Source organism: Pteropus alecto, unplaced genomic scaffold (genome assembly GCF_000325575.1).
Source record: "Pteropus alecto unplaced genomic scaffold, ASM32557v1 scaffold95, whole genome shotgun sequence".
Taxonomy (NCBI): Eukaryota; Metazoa; Chordata; class Mammalia; order Chiroptera; family Pteropodidae; genus Pteropus; species Pteropus alecto.
In genome coordinates this window covers 4,903,393-4,927,939 of record NW_006441071.1, presented here as the reverse complement: position 1 = coordinate 4,927,939, position 24,547 = coordinate 4,903,393, and the positions used below count along the sequence as shown (strand labels likewise).

At 36.4% G+C, this 24,547-nt stretch overlaps 1 protein-coding gene across 1 annotated transcript in view; it reads right to left on the bottom strand.

Moving 5' to 3' along the window:
• Positions 1-24,547, bottom strand: part of FREM1 (FRAS1 related extracellular matrix 1) — a 109,821-nt gene that overhangs the window by 23,606 nt on the left and 61,668 nt on the right. Inside the window, exons 23-26 of the mRNA XM_006918357.1 lie at positions 20,677-20,941; positions 12,835-13,249; positions 7,257-7,458; positions 6,372-6,516 (exon numbers count right to left, since the gene is read on the bottom strand). Of these exons, the coding sequence (XP_006918419.1) occupies positions 6,372-6,516; positions 7,257-7,458; positions 12,835-13,249; positions 20,677-20,941 (1,027 nt within the window). The remainder of the gene's footprint in view (positions 1-6,371; positions 6,517-7,256; positions 7,459-12,834; positions 13,250-20,676; positions 20,942-24,547) is intronic.

Below are 24,547 nucleotides of genomic sequence, written 5' to 3'. Positions count from 1 at the left end.
AAAGAAATTTGGAAAGCTCTGGACGTGTAGGTGTCATGTAGATAAGGGTTGGTTCAAAACTTCACATTTTAACGACCCCTCCCTTCTCCTATTACTGTTGAGTAGAGCTCATTCTAAGGCCAGAAATGAGGTTTCTGGATACACTTTATGCAAAATCCATATGGCAATCATTTTGAGTCATTTAACAAGAGGTGAGAACTCCTCTATTGCCTTGGTCAAGGTTTCCCAACTGTGACATTGTTGACATTTGGGACCAGATAATTCTTTGTTGTGAGGGGCTGTCTTGTGCATTGTAAAACATTTAGCAGCATCCCTGGCTTCTACCCACTACATGCAGTTACACCACTGCCCTCAGTCACAATCCAGGGGAGAAAAAGAGCAATTAGAGGGATCACTTTACAAACTATATAAATATCTAACCAATGTACTGTATGCTTGAAACCAATCAAATAATAAAATTTTAAAACATATTTAGGAAAAAAAAACTGTTTCCAGACATTTCCGAATGTCCCTTTGGGGAAAAGTCATCCCAGTTGAGAACCACTTTGCTAAGTGATTTTGAGGTACTCATCACATTAGAAAATTTGATTTAATGTGGAAACTGAATTTTGGTGCCCCAAAAGCACTGCTGTGAATGGAAGACAAAGGATAAAGGAGTGGAAATTAAATTGGATTAGAAGTCCTGAGGCTTCTGGTCCTTCTGCCACTTAGAACTCAAGTCAGGCACGAGAAAAGCTGCTTAAACACCCAATTTAAAATTGCAATCCATTCCCAGAGTCCAGCATCTGTGATGCCCCTTTATCCTGACCATCTTTTTCATTTTCCCAAGTATGTATTATGCATAACATGCTACTTGATTTTAGTTAAGATATTATGTATGTTCTAAGTGAACAGGTGTCTTCGGTTCACTGATATAGTCCCAAGTCCCTCGTAGAGTGACTAGGACCTAGTAAGGGCTCATTTTGTAAAATGAATCTTGTCTAGCCCACCGTTCCCAAGCTAAATTGACCACCAAAACTTTTTTTCTCCTCAGCCCTAATAACATCCTATTTCACACAATTTGAAAAACTGCTTAGCTAGGTGATCCTCACCTGTTCTTTCTAGCCCTGACTTACTCTGGGTTCTTTAGCTGTTATAGGACTTTATTAGAGTAGAGAGAAAGATGGCATTGATAAAAGAGCATTCTATCATATATCACAATTTCTTAACACACGTATTCTAAGGAGTGGGTGTGGTTCTCAACATTTGGCAATGTCTAGAGACAGCTTGGGTTGTCACACTAGGAGGATGGTGATACCAGCATTTAGAGGGTAGAGGCCTGGGATGCCACTAAACATCCTGCAATGCACATGACACCCAACCCAATTCCTACCCCCACTCCATGACAGAGAGTTATCTGGCCCAAAATGTTAATAGTGTTGATGTAGAGTCAAAAATATATAATCCGATATTTTATCCTGTGGATACTTGATTCCTTTATATCAATGAATTGAAAGCAACACTTGGATTAAAACTCCAGTTTGGGATCTGGGACATCAATCTAGGTTAACAAGAGTGTGTGGAAAAGGTACTTGGTCCCTGGATGCCTCAGTTTCCTCACTTCCCAAAGCATAATAATGATGGGTCTGTGCTTCAAAGGGGTTAAATGAACCTTAATGAATACTCATTAAGTATTTTGAGCTTCTCAGTGAAAGATTTTATAGAAGCTAAAATTGTGATTAAATTATTCTTATAACTAGATTTTCATTTATAATCAAGTAGCACATGACTTAAGAAAATTGAGATCTTAAAAAAAAATTTTTCCAAGTAGTCAATCTAAGACTTATCAATTCAGAGAGGATGTTATTAAGCTCCATAATCTAATGCTATGAACACCTGTGTTTTCATTTCTGTCTTTCTCTCATGATAATGGGGAAACAGTGTTTAGCCAGGAGGCAGCATAGAGAGTACCTAAACAAGTGCTTTGGAGTCAGACACATCTTGCAACCACTTATTAGTATGTGATTATGGCCAGCTACTCGCTCTCTCTGGGCCTCGGTTTTCATTATCTTTACAAAGAGGAGAATTACACTCATGTCAAATGATGAAAATTAAAATTCATTAATTTATATAAAGCACCTGTACACAGTGGATGCTTAATAAGTGTGATTTCCCCTCCCTTCCTCTGTGTTTTCCTAGATTGAGTCCGGAAACAAATACTTTAACTTCTGCCTTGCAGGTAATATGAAAGCTTTACCTAGCCAATAGTTTCAACCTCTTCCCCTATAAGGTGTTTCATAAAAGCTGCCAAACTATTGCAAAGTTTGCCTATTAGAAATTCCTCTTCTTTTTCATTTCTTTTGTCCCTTCTCCTTGAAGACCAAGAATAAATAATAGAACAGCCACGGGGAGGAGAAGAGTCAGAGTGCTTGAAATCATGCAGCAGCTGGAGAAGCAGCCTTTGAGTTATGAAGACTTCGGTGAGAGTCAGCTTTTCTTTTGAAGTTCATTTTTTGTCAGTGGACCCAAGAAAGAGGTCAGTGTAGAAGACATCAGGAAACTGCTATGGCCAGAAGTTGGCTACATTCCGTGGTCTGCAAAGGTGTTTTTGATGAACGACATGGATCCTGTGTAGTTTGCTTTGAGAATTCTGCAGACCATCTTGAGATTTGAGCTGGACTTTGAGAACAGGCATGAGCTTGTTAGAGAGTCATGCCAAGGCATGAGCTGCTAAGATGAATAGGATGAGTATGTATTCTGAGGTCAGGGTAGTAGGGTTCACTTTTGGCTCAGCACTTATCCATTTATGGGACTGCAAGCCAATCACTTAAATGCTTTAAGCCTGATTTTCTTATCACCCTCAGAGGATTTTGCTTTGCAAATTAAATTAGGCAACATATGTGAAAGCACCTAGCATAGTACCTGAAATTTAGGCACTTAGCCAAGTCTAAATATTTATGCAAATTCCATGGATTTCTGTGTTATAAAATAATCTCTGTTCACAATAAAATGTCTCCCAAATGTATTCTATGAAAAACTTGTTCCATGAGCTATTGTGGGGAATGGGGGAGAGAAGGGAGGGAGAAGTGGTTCTATGGTCAATTCAAGTTGAGATGTGCTGCATACGATATGCCTCTCTCAGAGATCTGCAGTCTATACAAGCATCTCCATAATTCTAGGATGTGATTCAGTTAAACAGTATGCAAGCTAGCTAGCTAGTAATAACTCGATTAGTCTAGCCTAAATCAGATTCCCTAACACCTTTTTTAATAGAACATCTATTGACTCTTCGAGACTGGTATTCCACAAAAACACCACAAGAGCGAAAAATTACTAGCAGTCAAGATTCTGGAACATTCCCACTGAACATAGATCTTTCTCATTTTCTTAAAAGAGTGCCCTTTCTGCTCCAGATTTCACTCACCAGTCCCTTTAGCTTTATTACAGAAGGTTTTCACCCCTTCAAATATGCAGAATGTTAAACTATTAATCCTGTCTAAGCCAAAGAACACAAAGTTGCACACCATTTAGCTCACTGACTTGTAAGCATACTGATTGTTTACTCTGCAAACCATCCCAGAATCACTTTCTAATTAGAGATGGGCTTTAGCGAGCCACCCAGTGTCTCTGAAATACTTCTTCATATAGTCAACCTTTGCACCCACATGAATGAACAACAGTAGTGAACACTAGCACAAGTTACATTTGTTAAGGACTTCAAATATACAAGGTGCTTCTATATGTTTTACCTCATTTGCTTCTCTAAACAAATTTTGGTATTGCCCCATTTGACAGATGGGATAACTAAGGCTTGAACAATCACCTAGGTCAATGGCATTGCCAAAGATCAAACTCTGTTCTTTGGCTCTAAATCCAATGGTTTATTGTTTATTATCTATACTGTAATTTCCAGTGTGTTAGACATGGCACGTACGCTAATGTTAACATCTATAATTTACATTAAAAACCAAGTAAAACTTAAAGTTCTTGAAAATTAAGTATTTGTCCTTTCTTGCTGCCATGGGGGCCAATGACTGGAGAGAGAGAGAGGCAGATAAGTCCACAGCTCCATTCCCTCTAGCCAGTCAGCATGCTTGGGTAAGGGTGGGCAAGAAGTTCTGCAGTGTATGAAGAAAACCAGGTACTCTGGAGCCACCCTTCCTGGGCCTGAAGCCTAGCTCCTTCGCGAATGAGCTGCATAAGCTTGGAAAAATCATTTCCTATCCCCATTTTTCGGTTTCCTCACCTGTAAATTCTGTATTATGATGGTACGTAACTCATAGATGGCTGTGATGATTAAATGAAGAGCCATAAAAAGAGCAGAAAACAATTATATTGCAAATGCCTGTGATTTATATTATATGTGTAACTAGGTTCTTGCTGGCTGTCTTGGAGAAAAAAACCTACTATTTATAACATTGTATCTTAATGGAAAAATGTACATCTAATAAATGAGGCAACTATACCAATCAAAAATCATGGACGTAAATGCTGACTAATTTCTATCTTCCCCTACCTACTTTAAAGAAAACAACTTAATATCTCAGAATCAAATCCAAATTATTTTTGGATTAATACCTAATAGGTGTATTGTACATCATTTCATCCCATTGGTTCCAATCATTTCAAGCTGAATTAGAAACGTCTTCAGCATAAGTGCATAAAATTGATATCTAACACAAGCAGAAGCCTATTTAAAATAGCCTCAATTAAGGATATAAATTCTTCTGTGAATCTCTTATGAATCTGAGGATTATTTAAAACTGTAAATCATCTTCAAAAGCAATGTCCTTGGTAATTGCAAGAAAGAAGAAGGGCATATAAGCGAAACAATATCAATCTAGCACCATTGCTGGAAAAATAAATTCTCTATCAGCTATGCTGTGTTTACATGTGGAGGATCAGCTATTAGCATTAGATCAGTAGCAAGCTTGATCACTATTCATATGTTTTTAGTTGAAATATTAAAAAACAAGGGAAGATAATTTATTAATGTTTTGGAGCAGAACTTTTTTTCTTTTTACATATTCTTGAGAATTGGAAGATGTTCGTCTGAAATTGCAAGTAGTTCATAGATTTTATATAAATATATGTATAATCCGGAGGAACAATTTCTCTTAAGCAAGAGCTGTTTAATGGGTGGTAGTCATCTGTTTTAATTTTATAATCTCACGATTAGATTCACATGTCAGAAGTAAGATTTTCCTTGTTCATGTCTATTTACCAGTTTGTAGTACTGTGTACCTGGCATATAGTAGCCAGTCAATAAAAATCTTTCGAGTTAATAAATCTGGGCCAGGTACTACACTTTATCAGGGCAATGGAGGTGTGGAACCCTGGGAAACTGGGTAGGGGGTGGTTTTGTTTGTTAGTTTTGAGGATGCCAGTTTTTCCTAACAATGACTACAGAGACCTCTGCTGGTGAAATCTGGAACTACAATCCAGGATCAAAAATAAAAAGCAAGAACGAAGAGAGCAGAGGAAAATTTGTTTTCCATAAAGGTGCTGTACTCACTTACAATGTGTAGTCTGACTAGGATATGGTGAACACTAAAACTAGGATGAACAACTTTTCTTGGAAGTGGCTTGGAAGGGTACCAGATTGAAAAAGAAAGGAAAAACACAGCACAAGAACTAGACTATGAATAACCTTTCTATACTTATCGGATAGCTGATAAATTACTCAAGGGCTACCTACAGTCAAGAAAAGTCTACAATAGGAACCCATGACTGAGATTATTACAATCTGTAAATCTAGTTAATTTTGAGGATTTGTTATACTTGTCATTCTGAGGGTCGTATATACTTCTGTCACTAAATACCTCCAAGACCATTTTCCTCTTTACACCATCTTAATCTTATCTATGATAGGTTTATTAACTTCTAAAGGCAGTCTTAAGTAATCATTTGTTTGTTTCTTTTTCTTTCTTTCTTTCTTTTTGAAAGAGAGAGCTGTTTTGCTAACTGTTCCTGACTACCTCATTCTTCCCACTCTAGATATTTTATGAAACTATGGTTACTAACACAGTCCTAGAGTGACCCCTTGCTGCATGATTTGTACACAAGCCTGCAAGCTCAGTCCTAGGTGCCAGTGAACTGTCAAGACAGAAAGCTCTCTGTGTGTGAAGGTATATGCATTTGCATGCAAAAATTGAATGCCCTAGCACTATACAACTTAACTTTTTAATGTTTTCATACTCTGTAAAGCTACTGGCTTTCCTACTATCAAGCAGTAATAGAAAGACAAATCCCTCTCCGAAATAAATTCCATGAGCTTGTGAAATCGTCAATTTATCCTCTTAGATTCTGTTTGAAAAAGAACACTTCACTTTCCTAATCAGATACATTCTGGACATTATATGCAGGATTATGGAATAAGCAAAATAATTTACATTTGAGGAGCAGCTGAATTCCCTGTAGGGTCCATGATTTGAAATTCCATGATATCTGAATTAAATTCCAAAGATGAGTTTATGATGTAAAGAATGGTCTTACTGTTTAAGTCCTTTTGGTTAAATTTCTCATGGATAAATTCACCTACAAAAAAGAAATAAATGAATTTAATGAGAAACTAAACAAAAAATTAAATGAGTTGATAAAATTGTATAGCTATTTTATTTTAAACTCAGCTTTAAAAATAGCCAATGTATATTTTTAAAGGAAATTAACATTATTACAACTATCTTAAAACTCATATGCAATGAACTTAAATTAGTCTTTAAAATTTACTTTGTCTCAGAAATATTGTGTATTAAAGAAAATGTAATATTAGAGGGAGAGTAGAAAGATACAGTAATAAATTCTATAATTCTGTGGCATCTTTTTTAGTGATACATTTTGAACATTGTCTTCATAAAGCAGAAATAATATACAATCCAGAGAAATCATTCTACCAAAAAAACCCAGAATTTTTTTAAATGACTGACATAATTTAGAATTTATGATAGAAAAAATTAGTCGCAAATATGAATTTGGTCCTGACATTAAATATTCCTCTGAATATATTATAATCTGGCTGTTGGAAAAAAAAGTTGTAAACAACAGACGTCATACAATAAAATAATACATCAATATTTGGTTCTCCCACTCAAGATGAATTTAGGAAAGCACAGCTTCAAACCCTCTTTAACGCCGGTATTGATTTATAAACTGCATGTATCAGTAAGCCCTGGGGAATGTTTACCAAATGGGCCTGCACTTAATTAAATTACTCTCTAGCATTGCCAGCCACTGGGTATTTTAAAATGAGCAATTACAAGGATTAAGGAAGGCAGTACCTGTTGTTGTGTTCTCCAGATGTCCACGTTGGGGGCCTCGTAAAATCTTAAAGATGATCTGATCATCATCGGTGTCAGGGTCCGATGCCTTCAACACACGGGAAGTGATGTAAATTCCATAACAGCCATTTTTTAGAAGTGCTATGTGAGAAGGGGAATGCACATGTACGATGTGGGGGGCTGTTTTGTCCAACTGGTCCACCTGAGTTGTCAATAATTACATACAATGTTATACATCCCTCTGGGGACTTAATGATTAACAATGACAAACTCTCCTAAATTTCAGATTTCTTATCCTCCTCATTTGTTAATTTCTGCTAAAGATTGTCTTGTTCACAATATCCTCAGCAAATACCATAGTGCTGGGAACAGAGGTAAACTTTCTATTGTAAATCTTAACACAGCTTTATTTGTCTGTCTCCTCCATTAGGAAATAAGCTCCCTGAGGGCAGACACTATGTCTGTTTTCCCCCTATCTATTCCCTGCAACTGGCACAGTGCCTGAACCATAACAGGAGCTCAGGGAATATCTGCTGAATGAATACATTAAAATTGACCCAAGAATTGTATCACAAACAATGTTAGATCCGCAGAAGGATATCCCCGTTTTCCCAGTACTTGGCGATGTACAGAAACAAAGTTATAAGGTTTACAAATGCAACGAACATTTTTTTTGCATGTCTTTGTTTAAGTGGCAAAAATGTTCAATAAAAATAGAAATATCTTAGTAAGAAAAAAGTGAGAAGTGACTATAGGCATTTGTGAATTTGTTTCATTGAGGATGAGAACCAGGTAACTGAACAGGTGGACTCAATTTGTGAAGACAGTGGATGGATGATTACTCATGAGTGGAAGGGGTGTATAGGTTCAAACACTACAAAGGGCTTCATTCAGTTACGGTATGGAGCTAAGTCCATCTTGAGAATAACTTGTAGTTAGGGATGGAGGAGTTTTGATGGATCAGCACAATTCACCAATAATACTAGAAAACACGTGTAAGAACACTACCTTCATTCTTCAATTCTTAACTTAATTTATCCAAAAATTACTGCTAATCTTGGTTCACTAAAGAGAAGTAAGGAATAAGTGTCAATGATAAGTCTGTAAATTTTTCTTGTATGTGATGATATAAAAAGGAAGAGATGGGATGAACTGATGATGAATAATTTCCATGATGCAGTGTTAACTGAGAAAAATAAAACAGCAAATTGCAGAATACAAGATGACTATAATATCATTTTTGTTCAAAACTAATACATAAGTTTATACATAGGTAAAATTATGGGAGCATATATACAAACATGTATATTTGTCTTGAGGTTGGGAAAAGTTACCATTTCTCCATATGGAATTTTGTAACAATCAAATATTTTTTCTTCTCAAGTTGGCAAGGTCATTTTTAATTAACAAAAATAATCATAAGAAGTTGAAGATGACACAAATAAATGGAAGGCTATACCATTCTCATGGAGTGGAAGAATTAATATCATTAAAAAGTCTACACTACCCAAAGCAATCTGCAGATTAAATGTAATCCCTATCAAGATAACGATGACATTTTTCACAGAACTAGAATAATCCTAAAATTTATATAGAATCACAAAAGCCTCCAAATAGCCACAGCAATCTTGAGAAAGAACAACAAACTTGGAGGTAATATGCTTCCTTATTTCAAACTTTACACAAAGCTACAGTAATCAAAATAGTATAATACTGGCACAGAAAGCAGACACATATATCAATGGAACAAAATAGAAAGTCCAGAAATAAACCTATGATTATACGGTCAAATAATCTACAACTAAAGAAGCAAGACTATATAATCAGGAAAAGACAGTCTCTTCAATAAATAGTGTTAAGAAAATTGGATGGCTACATGAAAAAAGAAAGAAAACAGAAAAGAAAAGAAAAGTGAAAAAGAAACCGAACCAGTTACTTACACTATACAAAAGAGAAACTCAAAAGAGATGAAAGACTTAAATGTGAGACTTGAAACCATAAAACTAGAAGAAAATAAAGGCAATAAAATCTTTGACAACAGTCTAAGCAAATTTTTTAGATATGTCTCCTCAGGCAAGAGCATCAAAAGTAAAAATAAACAAATGGGACTACATCAAACTAAAAAGCTTTTGCACAGTGAAGGAAACCATCAACAAAATAAAAAGGCAACCTACTTAATGGAGGAAGATATTCACAAATGACATATCTAATAAGGGATTAATATCCAAACTATATAAAGTATTTACACAACTCAACATCTAAAAGAACAATCTGATTAAAAAATGGCCAGAAGACCTAGATAGACATCTCTCCAAAGAAGACATAGAGATGGCCAACAGACTCATGAAGCGATGCGCCACATCAGTAGTCATCAGGGAAAGGCAAATCAAAAACACAATGAGCTATCTAGCCCCTCACACCTGTCAGAATAGCTATTACAAAAAAAGATGACAAAGATATTGCCGCCAGGAGGAGAGATGGGTAATGTCAGGAGAGGAAAAATAAAAATACTTCAAGCCATGTAAGAAATTCTCAAAGTTGATAAACAAAAGTGTTACAAGAGGAATAAATACTTTTGATAATTTGTTTTTTTTTTTTTAATATTATTATATGGTCCCCTGTTTGCTTTTGGTCATGCTTGTGCTAAAATGTATCCTAGTCTTATTAAAATTCTAGATTCTTCAAAAGCAGGTCTTATGTCTCAATATATTAGAAGCATTTAAAAATATTGGAGTGTAACATTTTTTTTTAAAGAAGGCTATGTTCATAAAAGGTCATATAGCAAGATACAGTAACACAAATAATGGAATTTAAAAATATAAAACAAGGCATATAAGTACTGTTTTAAGGAGTCCTGTATTAGTAGGTTCTGTACAAGAACAGAAAAAGTCCTTGACCTGGAATAATCAGAGACGGTTTTATAAAGAAATAAGAATCCCTGAAGAGTGGCTGGGGATTAGGAAAGATGAAGGAAAAGGGAGGGCTTTCATGGGGGAGAAATGTATCTATAGTCATGTAAGAAATGACCCCAAAGCATACTGACTTGATACCATAATGATTTATTTTTTCAAAAAAAGAGAGAAGGCTATATCCTTAAGATAACTTGTATTGGATTTACTGAAAATCTGGGACATGCCTAATCCAGAGAAAGCAGTGATTCTGGTCCTTTGTCCCGCACCTCCAGCCACATACCATTTTAAGGAAGATTACAGAAATCATTGTAGCAAGATTACAGTACCTTGGTCAGACAGACCTTATTTATATAAAATGAATGTCAGATTAGTGCCTGCTGGTATCAGTAATATGCTCCTGTATTTTGTGTTTAAGTCCAGTAGCTTTGCCACCCAAAGCTCCCAAGGTTAGAATGGTAAGAATAGTACACCTACACTTGGGAAACTTAATTGTACATATTCATCACTCAGTAGTGGATGACATCATATTGTCTTGCCAAAAAAGCTCTTAAAGGCAATAGACGGGGTCATCTCTCCTGCACTGCTTGGGGCTGAGAGTGGTAACATTTCCTAAACCTCTTGACCTCTCTGCTCAGAGAGACCAGGGCATTTAGGGACATTATGGGAGAAAGTTTGAGGCTTTCTTTCTGAGTCTTTTTACATATAATAAATTTTTTTGGCAAGTAAAAATCTTGTACTTTAGATGAAAAAGAACCTTTAGAACATATATCTAACATTTTCCTATCAGTAAATTCTGCAAATTCCAAGAGGTAAGTCTCTTACAATAATCACGCTCTTTAAGATGAGGGGATTCAGGAGTCAAGAAAAACATATTAATAGACTGAAGAGTGAGATGAGACTAATTACAATGAAAACATAATAAGAAATAAAAACACAATCTTACTACATACAAAGTACTTCTCACATACTGTGTCAATGATATCAATACCTTCTCTCTTCTCCTAGCACATCATTATTTCACTATCTATTCTGGACTTCCCCAGTGCCAATAACTCATCAAGCACCCACTCTATATTATCATGGCTCCCCACCTTTCTACTCAAATCTCATCTTGGATAGAGACTGAGGTAGTTAATTTTATGTGTCAACTTGGCTGATCTATGATACCCAGTTGTTTGGTCAAACACCAGTCTAGATACTGCTGTGAAGGTACTTTTTAGATGTGATTTAACATTTAAATCAGCAGACTTTGAATAAAGCAGATCACTCTCCAGAATGTGGGTGGGCCTCATCCAATCAGTTGAAGGCCTTAAGAGAAAAGATGAAAGTCCCTTGAAGGGGAAGAAATTCTGCCTCCAGGCTGCCATTGGACTCAAGACTATAAAACCAACTCCTGTTGGAATTGTCATCCTGTTGGCCTGCCCTGAAGATTTTGGATGTCAGACGCTATAATTGTGTGGGCACTATAAAACCAACTCCTGTTGGAATTGTCATCCTGCTGGCCTGCCCTGAAGATTTTGGATGTCAGACCCTATAATTGTGTGGGCCAATTCCTGAAAAAAAAAATCTCTCGCTATATATATATATATCTCCTATTGCTTCTGTTTCTCCAGAGAATACTGACTAGTACAGAGTCTAAAGAGCAAAGGAAAATTATTATTATTTTACATAATCAGAAAGTATACTGAGGTAAGAGACAGATTTATATATTTTTTTGCTGTTGGTAGAGGTGTATAGAATAGGGTGAACTACATCCAAGAAGAGCAGATTCAAGGCTTTGAGAGCCAGAACATACTTGATCTATTTTGACTAAAAAAAAAAATGTATTATGCCCTCCAAGAATCATCATAATAGTCAACACAAATGTGGCAATGTAGTGCCACAAAAAGAACACTGAAGTGGGATCAGAAAGACTTGAGGTTTTTAGGTATGTTTGATCAAATTATTTAACTTCTAAACTTCTGAACATCTATAAAATGGAAAAAATAAAATGTATCTCATAGAAGTTTTATGAAAATTAAATATGTAAAGTGGGTCTGACTTATAGTTAACATTCAAAAAATTACAGCTGCTACAAATATTATACTCATCATTATTACATGTGTAATATTCATGCTGCCTTGTACGTTTTCATATGGTTAGTTGAAAGCCACTAACAGGCCAATAGGTGACATGGACCAATAAGTATCATAAAAGTATAGTTAGGTATTGTAACAGTAGTTGTAAGACATTAAATATCTAATATGTTTCAGGCAATATGTAGGTGCCTTGGATACCTAATCCTACTTAATTCTTACCACAATGCTGTAAGGCATGTTTTTCAAAGAAGGAAAAATAGAATTGGAAGGGTTAAAGAGCTCTTTTAAGTTCACGCAGCTAATAAATGGTAAAGTAAAATTTCAACCTAGGTGTATTTGACTCCACAGCCCGTGGATTTTGTTTCTTTCTGTACTACCTACCAATGACTCTTAAGGTCAGTCATTAGCTCATATTCAGGGACCACATCTGTTTGTTCATGTTAGTATGTCTGGTGCCTTGCTTGGTGCCTTGCTTGGTGCCTGGATGCACAGTAAATCTTTGAATGAAAAGGAAGGAGATAAGGAAATAGTTCTGAAAGTCAATTTCTCCACATCTGTGGCAAGAAACTGTATATTTGTCATACTTGCCTGGATGGTGAATGAAACAGGTTCTTGCCACACTCTCCCATCCACAACAAAGCCTTGGTTAGTCCTATCTGTGGCCACAAAAGTAAAGTGGTCAATCTGAGACTCCCCTCCTGAGTGCCTGTAAGCCACATTCTTGCTGTCTATATCCTGCTGAGTGAAATTGTGTTGAAGCAGCACTGTTTCCTGCAGGTAGAGCTGGCCATGTTGTGGGAGCTGGGCCAAAAGGTAGGTGAGGTTCTCTGCTGGAGTGTCAGGGTCGGTCAGCTGAAGGAGGTCAGGGGAAAGCAGGCCCATGGCCCCTTCAGCCAGTTTCAGCCCCCTGTTCCGGGTCACCACGGGTAAGGCTCTGTCCACAGTCTCCAGGATGATCTCAAACACGCCATGCTTGGTCTGCAGTCCATTGCTGACGATGAATCTGGCAAAGAGAGGCAAGGCAGCCTTCAGCATGGATTCTTGTGTCACCATCTACTGGAATGAAATGATAACAACACACACCTTTACTAGAGGATATGTCGTGTTGGGACTCAATTGAAAAATCAAGGGCAGATCTTTCAGAAGGACATCTATTCATTAAACCAGTCATTAGGAAACACACGAATTGTCCAATGTACAACCAAAAGTATTTTCTCACTAATATTGATGGTAGACTCTTGTGATGGAGCAGGCTAATTCTGCCAATGATATTTCTCAGGCTTATCAGTGCTTAGTTAGTTCCTTGCCCCATATAGGAATTTCATATCCAATTAGATTCACTGTATGAATTTAAAGAGTATACTCATTTTATGTATTTATACTTTTGCAATTGTATTTTTTTTGTGGAAATTTAATAAGCTAAACTTTTAAGACTAATAATTGAGGCCAATACAATAAAGTGTTGAGTAGGCTGAATTTGGCTAATTCACTGTATTCATATATTTGTAGTATATTTCTTAGGGGCAGATGACATTACTTGGCTATGTACTTGTGTCTCATTTCCCCTTTCTGGGCCTCATTTTCACTCTTCTGTAAAGCGAAAGATGACCAAATGATCGCTAAGTATCAAACAACTCTAAAATATCATATGATGCTGTAATCCCTTACTTTTTCGGTGCTTCTACATTTGCCCCTTACAAAATATGTAGGAGTTATGATAGACAAAGATTACTTCCCTGCTTTAAAGAAAAGAAAATTATAGAAGAAAGTTCAGAAATGTGGTGGGAGATCACAAGGTAGGTAGGAGACAGAGCTGGAACTAGAACCCAGGTCTTTGGACCTCACGTCTTTTGCTCTTGCAGAGTTTTTGATAAACCTGGTTTAGCAATCCACTAAGAAAGAGTGGTGGTGCCTGAGAACCTCTGCAGAATTATAAAGAGAAAGCTGAAATACAAATTTAAGGTAAGCAAAATCTCACAATCTTGAGTTTGTGATACCATAAAGTGCTTTTGATTATATTGATCACTAAATTACATTCCACCCACCACTGCCAATCTCAAAATAAAACTAATTTATTTTTAGAACATTTCAATGTGTAATTTTTATTTTAAAAAGAATCGAGTATCATGAAATTAAGCAAACAAATATACTATTACAACTCCAAAAAGTTAAGAAATCACTATTCTTAAATGGAATTGACAAATTCACCATACACCCAAAAAATGTACTTCAAAATAATCATGGAGTTGTGTCTATTAGTTTTTCTATGGACCATAGTTGCTGGAAATATTCATGGATAATACCCTCATATTCCATGAATGCAAAAATCTGAAAAGAATTTTAGTTGACTATAGCATTCAATTATATAAGAATTGTCTTTGTAGGTTCTTTTTTTTGCACTAGAGAAAATATGCAGTTTGTATTTATTTTACTAATCTGACACATTTGTCTTCCAAGTTCTTTATTCTTTGCAAAATGTCTCTTGTCCTTCAAGGTTTAAGGGTTGTTGCTTTGCTTTTGAACCTGAAGGAACCTGAAACCAGGTTGTGTGAGTGCAGTAAGTGGACCAGCTTGCCTGAGGCACAGACTCAGGGAAAAGAGCAGCTGGACAAAAAGTAAAGGGAGATGAGTTTGGCTGATACAGATTTTGCTTTGAAGGCGAGGCTAAAATTTCTGAGCTTTTTAATTATCTAGTTGATAAGACTGCCTGCAAGAAAAATATGATGCATAGAAAAGTAAATATATGTCCAAAACCTTAAAATTGCTAAGAGAAATATAACAAAGCAAATTTCAACATTTCACACACCCACCTTGTAAAGAATGTGACCTGGTTTTTCCCCACAGCATTATTTTACAGCCTGAATAAGGGTATTGAATTAACTTTAGAATTGTAGATACAGCAAAATCACCTTGTTTCCTTAAAATAAAACAATCAGTTTTCCTTTTATAAAGCTGAACTTTTGATAAATAAATTCTAACCAAATAGAGTAATTTCACTGCTGGATTATGAAATGTTTACAAAATTAGTTCTTTTTATAAAAAAGAAAATAGAAGACCCAGAAAATAGAAGAGGACCCAGAAAAATATCAACTTTTTTCTTATTAGACACCTCGACAGTTTCAAAGGTCAAGTGATATGCATTATAAGGTATAAAAATCATGGTCTACTTCTCAGGGAACGCTTTTCATGGAATAATACCTTTATTTATTGTTTTCTTGCTATTTTTTCACATTTCCTTTCTGAAGCCTATCACCTGATTAGAGGTAAAACAAGGAGGAAGCTAGGCATTCCCTCAGTGATTTCAATTTCCCCCTTTTCCATTTAATCCCTCAATAAACATGTTTCATGTCTCCCATTTTACCCTCCTCCACAAATAAACTGGCTCTCTATTCTTTTCCAGATCCCTATTTCAAAATATGATCTTGTGGAGAGTTTTAAACCAGCCTTTGACGGTTTAGCACAAATTTAAACCCAAAGACATGTATTTTTTGTATTAGCACTAATTGTGGACTTAAAGACTTTTGCTCCGTTAAAATATGTCAAATATCAGTGGAGAAGGAAAGGGATAAAAGGGGAGAGACAGGGGTCATGAGCAAGGAGGTTAAGTGGGAGCTCCAGTGACTGACAGGGGCTCAACCGGAGGCAGCCATTTTGAATATGTGATTCTGACTATTTTCTCTAGAGACTAAATTCTGAAAATTCCTAACTGGGTCCTCAAAGCTCATCATCAGGACAGCTGCTTTTATCTACAAGTGTGTGACCTGTGTGAGGTCACTGAAGTTGTCTTATGATTCAGGCTGTCCATTTCAAACTCTTCTCTGCCTGATGATGGGGATCTGACCATGTCGGATATCGGCAGCCTGCCATCAGACAGATGGGAATGAGGGCAAGCAGGGCAGGGACCACATAAGAGAAAGAAATATGTTTACTGAGGCCAGTGTTCCCAGCTGGGATACCAAGGCAGCTGTCTGCATTGACCTAAAGCTAATAAGCCAGTGGTGAAAAGGATGCAATTTCTAAACATGACTGGATCAAACACATCATTCACTTTTACGAGTAACAATGCAAACTACTAAACACTATTAGGAAGAAAGAGAGAGACAGACAAGACAGACAAAGAGACAGAGTGCACAGTCATGGTTGGCTTCCCAGTCAAAATAAGCCTAGCGGAACAAGTACAACAAGGTCAGTGCTGTTCGTGTCTTCAAAAGTTAATCAGATGATATTCTAAATGTTCCCCTCCCTCCCCCAACAGAAACCCTCCAAATGTATTCTCAAGTTTTAAAACAACAGTGCCATTGCTATGATGACATCCGTTCCAAGGTTAAGAAGCTGGAAGTGTCGAGGTAGCGGCCCCTTCTGTGAGTCTATTTTGTTTAATTTCCCTTATTATACTTCCCTGAGAAGCGACACAGCCAAGATGACCACTGTTCTGATGAAATTTGGGAAATGACTCTCAGATTTGTCTGGGTGCCTGCCTGGTCTGATTTCACCATTACCATGGTGCTTTCAGGCTTTCTGCATTTCCTGGCAATGGAGTTGGCTGAAGAATCTGCCATCTGTCATGGCATTTAAAGGATAAAAATGGAATCATAAATAGAGCCAGTTCCTCAGGAAAAAAAAGTCCAGCCGGCATGTCAAAATGGAGGACATTAGCATGTTCTTTTAGTACATGGCTGCCAGCAGCTGAAGTCAGCTTGCTAATCACTTGGTGTCATCTGTCCTAGAATGTGCTGCCAAATCTTTCTTCCAGGCCAGCAGCACCAAACAATGCTGGAGAAATTTATGATTCACAAAATATTTCTGCAGAAGGTAAAATCTGACCATTAAACTCCCCCGCCCCACACCCTGTTTAATTAATGTTGCCGTATCTTACATTAAAAAGAGAAGGGGGGAAAAATCCTCTGCCACAGAATTTATCTCCACTACCCAGCCAAATTCCTTGCCAGATTTAACAGCAAGCAACATAAATTTAGGTGATTAGGTTGGTTGCATATATTTAATTTTTTAAAAGCACCATGATCATACTTTCATTAAAATAGGCTTTCAGCTTTGGTTTAGCGCCACTTGACAAACAACACAGCAGTCCATGATTCGGTTAGGAAAATGACAAGATTAAAACAAGGGTCTTGGGCAGATGCTACATGCTTCCATTATAATACGTAAAACTGCTGGCCAAATATCAGAATGACACACCGAGGAGGTTCCTTTGCATTAAGTACAGATTCTCCACAAATTATTGGTACAATGAGGTATAATGTAAAGAACTCTCCAAAATGAAATCTCGGCCCAAATTCAGCTCTGATACTCAGCTATGTCAGTTAAGGTGACTTTCTTTGCCTGTTGGACCCTTAGTTTTCTCATGCATAAAATGGGAACAAACCCTCACTCTTAAGGGGTTGGTGGAAGGAAATATATACACTAAAGGGTCTAATAGACTGATGCGTTGTAGATGTTCAAGCAACACTGGCTTTCCTTCATGTAAATGAAAGGACTGGCCTAAATCAATGCTTTCAACCTTTGTTGTTTGTTTATTCTCCGCTTATAGACCTGTTTCTTAATCTTGAGTCATTCAAAATTCACCTTCATAATTTTTGCCATTTGCCTGTAATACCTGTACTCTTATTATATAACATTTTTCTTTATATCAACTGACTTTTTTTACTAAATAAATATACTTGATAGGAAATCTTTTAACTATTGAAAACTAAAACTTTACTAAAAATTTTCTGAATATTACAAAAATACATGTAAGAAAAGTATGTTTTTAATTCTAAATAGGTATTGTTGCTTGTTAAAAATGGGAAAACAGTAAACATTGAAAAGCTGTTAAGGACATATTAGCATTAACCTGAGACTTCCTTCTTGAAATCATCAGAAGGAAGGAGAGAACTAAAAGGGAATAGTTTCTCACACTTGATTCCCTTCTTCCTGTGCCAGCCCACCTCATTTGAATCTTTATATCACTGCTGGTACAAATCACTCACTTTAAGAAATAGAGCCATAGCCTTTTTGCTAAGAGAAGACCTTGCCCAGAAGAAGCCTAGTGTGCAAAACAAACCAAAAATCAAACCATCGAAACACAAAACCAAAAAAGGCTCTATTAATAAATTGGGGAGAAGACCCAGAGCCTCACCAATTCAACCCCTTCATTTTTTTGTCTCTGGGAGGCTGTGAGAGAGCTTCTGTATATCCTCAAAACTTTTCAGAACGTATTTAGAAAAATGGACTGGACCAGACCAGTGATTGCTGGTCCTGACAGCATCAGAATCTCCTGGAGAGCTTTAAAGAATACAGACTCCTGGGACAGGACTTACCGAAGTCATTTCTCTGCAGTGAGGCCCAAGAGTTCGTATTTATATAAATCTCCTAAGTAACTCTCTTGAGGATCTAGAAATTTAGAAATTCCTGGGATAAATGATTTCTAAAATGTCATCTAGTATGACTTTCTGTGGGTATAAATCAGGAAAACTTTACAGTATCACCAATCCTCACATATGGAGATTTTGTTTTTCATTCTCAGCTCATTACCACCAGCTGATTAATACCTAACATTCGTTTTTGAACATCTTTACACATTTATTCATTGGTTTCTTCAGCAGGGGCACTGGTTTCTCCAATACAGTTATTAATGTCTTCACCAGACTCTCTAGTGGGCACTGACTGGGGGGAAGGAGGAATAGAAAAGAGCAAGAAGTTCTGAAAAAACAAATGTAAAATTAAAAGCCCAGAATCTGATATACATGTATGAAACCAAGAAGTATCACTCTCCATTAGTAAACATGGAAAAAAGAACAATCTTTGTAACTTCTTTCCTCCTCCAAGACTATGCTTGGTGTTGTAAAAATCCAAGAGGAAAAGGAAGCCAAGGAAAGAATATAAAAACATGATAACAACCATAGTAGTAGTAATAATAACAGCTAATATTTATTTTGTTCTTCCTATGTGCCACATTTTGTTTTAAGTACTTTATATGTATAAGCTCATTTAAACTTTCCAATGACTCTGTAAGGCAGGTACTATAAGCATCATTCCTTTTCACAGAAGAGGAAATAGGAGCGCAGGAGGATGTGTGACTTGATGTAGGCTAGTGGAGGTAATAATTGGAAGTAAATGGACAAAGTAAGGGAGGCCATAATTGACCTCAAGCCAGTGCCTCAACGAGTATTCTATACCACTTCTTGAGCAAAAGAATCAGTGTGAAGAAGAATCCTTATATCTCATTTTATTTTGTTAATGACTAGTAACATTCAAGCACTGAATCGGTGATAAAGATAGTGATCAATCAAATGATTATCAAATGATTATCGCTTTTTAAGGACATTTATCAAAAGAAAAAAAGAAATTAGTTCAAACTTCCCTGAATTTATTATTTAACAGTTGAACTACATTAATCACACTAAATACTAAAGATAAGCAAAATCATCTTTACTGACATTTAAACAGTGTTTATAGCAGACATATTGACTTTAGATAGATAAAATATATAATAGAGAGTGGTAGTTGAACATGGGTGTAACAGTACACCTAATAGTTTATGAGAATCCACTGAATAATACAGGATTATGCTACATTTATAGAGCTCTTTTGAAGAGTTTGTTCTGATGCGATGAAAATTATCCAGAAGCCCTGGATATATGGCAGATGAACTAATGTTCTCAGTGCCTCCCTCTTAATTGGTAAAACTCAGGGTTGGATATGTACCATAGTTCTCCCAAAGGCAAGTCCAAAATTTCATGGTTCTCACCCCTGCCCTGAAGACCTATATTTGCATCAAGGACCTCGAGTTCAGCCAGCTTTGAGAACTGCTAGAGGATAGATCCTCTAGAGTCTCTCTTGCTTTATGTGACTGGAAACAGATTTCAATATTTTAAATGAATATCGACTTTTATTAATGTTGTATCTTTGCCTTTTCACCAGATTGTTATTTCCAATGATTTATTTGATACAGAATCCCTGAACAGGTGCACAGACCCCAATTATAATACTGTTTCTTTGGGGAAATATGATCCACTATATGACAACATGATTTATGATGTAGTTACCAGAACACATTGTGTCACAAGGCAGTGTCTGCTTCTGCCAAATGTTTACTAGTAAATACCTTTTCTTCATATAGAAAAACATACTAAAACAAGTGATAAATTATTTTTCTATGTCTCTCCTTAGCTGGCATCCTCAGCTCTTCACATTCCTCCTCGTAGAACAGCTTGCGTTTAAATCTGCTTGTGTGTTTATTTTTAAATAAGTCCTGATTTCTTGCCCTTGCTGTTGTCATTTTAATTATGTACCTTCACCTTTATACAGCTGGGCAGTAGAAGAAGAATATAGCTATACCAGAGCTAGAAAATGACCCATTTTTTTTCCCCTCATTTTGTCTTTCTAAATTTTAATACAGGGAAACGGTTCTGAAACGTTTCCTTGGCTCACCTGAATGTGTCAGTGGAGACAGGTTCCTTGCTCTTATGTACATAGCAGACTATCTGTCCTGCTATGTCCATTTGGCTAAAACTTGTAATGGGGACTCCAGGATAGCGGACATATTCCACCTGGCCATATCGCGGTGGGGAGGTGATGACGTAGAGCACTTCTTCAGGCTTGTCTGTTCCATCCAAAGCAAGAAGAGTGGTGGTCGTCAAGAAACCTCTGCCACCTTTAGACACCACAAGTGGTTTTGCAAGGATGACAATATCACCTGCACAGCAGAAGAGGTGGTGGTCAAGAATCCAATTCAAAAAGATAAAACGTCCAAGGTAAAAGTAAAAAATAAAGGTCAAATGCTGCAGAACTCAAAACTCATACACTGTAGAAAGGTTTATATAACTATGATTAATGAAAGAATTAGGCAAAAGAAATAGGAAGATGTAACACAGAAGAGGAAACACATATAGCCAATAAAAATGCAGATAGATTTGCAATCTCAATAATTGTGGAAATACAAATCAAAATCACAAAATAACTGGTCATCTCATAACCCACTGGCTGGCAAAAATGTAGAAGTCTGATGACACCAAGTATTGAAGCGGATGTAGATCAAGAGACTCTTTCATATGATTCTGGTAGAAGTATAAATTGTTACACAATCTGCCATTATTTTTGTAAAAAGTTTAATATCTAGCACACATGCCTTGACCCAGTGATTCCACTCCAACTGTGTACTGGAGAGAAACATGTATGCTGGCACCCAGGAGACACATACCGGAATGGTCATCACAGCCCTGTTTGTAACTGAAAACACTAAAGCAACCCAAAGCCTTTTCAAAAGATGAATGTGTAAACAAACTGTGGTCTATTCATACAACTGACTCTTACATAATAGTGACAAGAATGAACTACAGCTACATACAATACAGAGGTAGTTTATTAGTATTTGTTACTTTTGTGAGCAAGTCTCAGAAAACTATAAACAAAAGTAAGAAAATAATTAGCACAAAATTCAGGATGGTGGTTGTCTCTGGAGTATGGGAAATGCACAGAGGTAGATGTTCATTACTGTTTCTATTCCAGTCCTGAATCCTATGGTGGTCGCACAGGTGTTTGTTAAGTAGTTTAAAAAGAATGTATGGATGAGCGAATGAATGAGTGAAGTAGAGTAGGTCACACGTGGGCTAATGGAGCAGAGTTTTACAAAGTAAAGATTATAATATAATTTCAAACATTAAAAAAAGGTTATAAGTAAAATACAGAGCTTCTACTTTGTGCCAGGCACAGGGCTAAGGATCTTACACCTTCACACCAGTGTAGGGTATTATCATACTTCCGGGTTATAAATGAGGAAACGAAGGTGTAGAAATGCTAACTTGCAAATTATTACACAATTAATAAAAGGTGGAGCCATCTGACTTAAGAGCACAAATTCGAACTATATTATTTTGTTCCCTCTTTTTAATATATAGGGATTTCTTATAAATCAATACTAAAAGGATGAATATCCAAAAGAAAATATGAGTGAAGTAAATGTCAAGCCAATTCTAAATTAAAAAATACAAATGGTCAATAAAATTTTGAAAAGATATTGAGTCCCATGAAGAAACAAAAACTGAAAATAAACATCAAAGAGGTAGAACTTTAGCTGTGTGCTTCTCAGTGAGGGGCCATTTTCCTCCCAGGGACATTTGGCAACGTCTGGAGACATTTTTGGTTGTCATAATTGAGAGTCGCTATTGGCTTCTAGTACTAGAAGCCAGAGATGCTACAAAATGTCCTACAAGGCACAAGAATGTCCATCACAACAATATATCATATATTCCAATAGTAAAATGTCAATAGTGCCAACATTTGAGAAACCTTGTTTTAGATGTCAATTTAGTCTTTTTGGTATACTATGCTTTTAACTCAAAATGTCATGCAACTTATGTCCAGTGTAGACTCAATGACCATCCTTACTTTAAATCAAAACCCTAGCCCCACATGCTTCAGAGGGAATAAAGATGAACACATCAAAGCAGTGAGAAGAATGCACAAAGATTGGGAAAACAAAATTCACCCATAAGAGGTTTCATCAGGAGCAGAAGATGGATCTGAGGGGAGAGAGAGCATCTGGGTTTTGCCTCAATGGTTTTTCAATACTGTAACGGCAGAGTATGGAGTAGGGTCAACTACAGATGATGTCCTTCTAAACTCCTCTCAAAGATCTTCACATCATTTTAGCCACTGTCCAAATCAGAAGACAGAGCACATTGGAAGGCCTAATGTTATTTATAATACCTCCCAAATAGAAATAACCCAAATACTCAATTTTAGAGTTATGATTTAGCCTAACAACTCAGTGCAGGTTTCATTTAGAGATGAACAATGGTGGTTACAAAATTATGCTGCAACTTGGGAAAACTCATGCTAAGAAAAAAAGAGGATACATCTAAAAAACTAAGATGTAAAAAAAAAAAAGAAGAAATTTGAAACTTCTGACAATGTTAATAATGTTAATAGGTTAATGTACCTACTTGATGTAAGTGTCCACAATCCTTTTAGAAAATAATCACATGTCAGTTGCAGCAGATTAGTGAGACACTTGCCAGCCTCATTTCCTTTTCTTCCTGGGCACACCACTAGAATTTCTATTGCCCAGCCTCCCGTAATGTGTCATGTAACTGCAATTTGGCCACTGGGATGTGTAGAAGAAAGGTACCTCCAAGCCTAGCTCATGAAATTCTCTCATTGTCTTCTGCTTCTCGCTTCCAGAGTGACTCCAAGGTCTTCAGAGATGAAAGATCCTCTCGCTAGAAAGAATTCCCAGATTGCTGTGTGGAACAGAACCTTCCTCCACCCCTACTGTACTCCCCAGGAATGCATTGTGCTAAGGTAATAAGAAGATAATCTGCTCTAATGCTTAGTTGTCTGCCCTGATATATTACTTGTATTGCATTTGCCTGGACAAGTCTTACTTTTTCAGAGAGAAATAAATGTGGACAGTAATATCTAGCTTATCTGAGAGTCAACTTAAAGGAAATAATATATTTTTATAACGAGGAAACAAACAAATAAAATGTATTATTATACAGCCCAAAATAAACATCTTGGAATCAATCAATCTAAATTTGTTTTAAAAGATTCAGGACAATTATAATTTTACCATGCACATGAAGTAAGATTTTTACTGCACTTAAGAATTCAATATAGCTCTGAGATTCCTGGCTGCCAAGGCAAAAAAAGAAAGCATTCATTCTACCAAGCATGTACTAAAGATGTAAAACTATGCTTGGTCCTGGGACTATATAGATCCTGGACTATGTAGATGAATGAAATATGATCCTCCTCATATAACCTCTAGATGATAGTTGGGTATCTCTTGCTCAGCTTTCTTTCCAGTATTTTTTACTTTCACCATTTATATGTTCTGAGTCCTATTATGCAAATGATCTGTTTAATTAATTCAAGATAAGCATATTATCTTGTAGTCTTCTCCCTTGACCCTAAAGTTTGTGTATTATAATTTCCAAAGTGAAAAGAGCAATAACTTGTCACCTTTTCAGTGACAAAGTTCATTTTGTTATTTTTTATTTTAAAATGCATTTATTATTTCCTTTATTATTATTGTATTGGAAATATTTTTCCTTTGAAACTCCACTTTATGAAGATAAAACACATTGACTTGGCAAAATCTTACTTAAAGCAAAACACCCGGACAGTTAAAGCAGCATATGCAGTCACATCGTGGGCAAGGCTGGATTTCCAACAGGCTTTTTGAAATACGGAAAATAACAAATTGATTGGCTACTCTTATGAACCTCATAGATCCCAGGCAAAGCAGGTGATGAGCCAAAGGACTGAATCACAGATGATGGAATTTCAGGTATAAAGA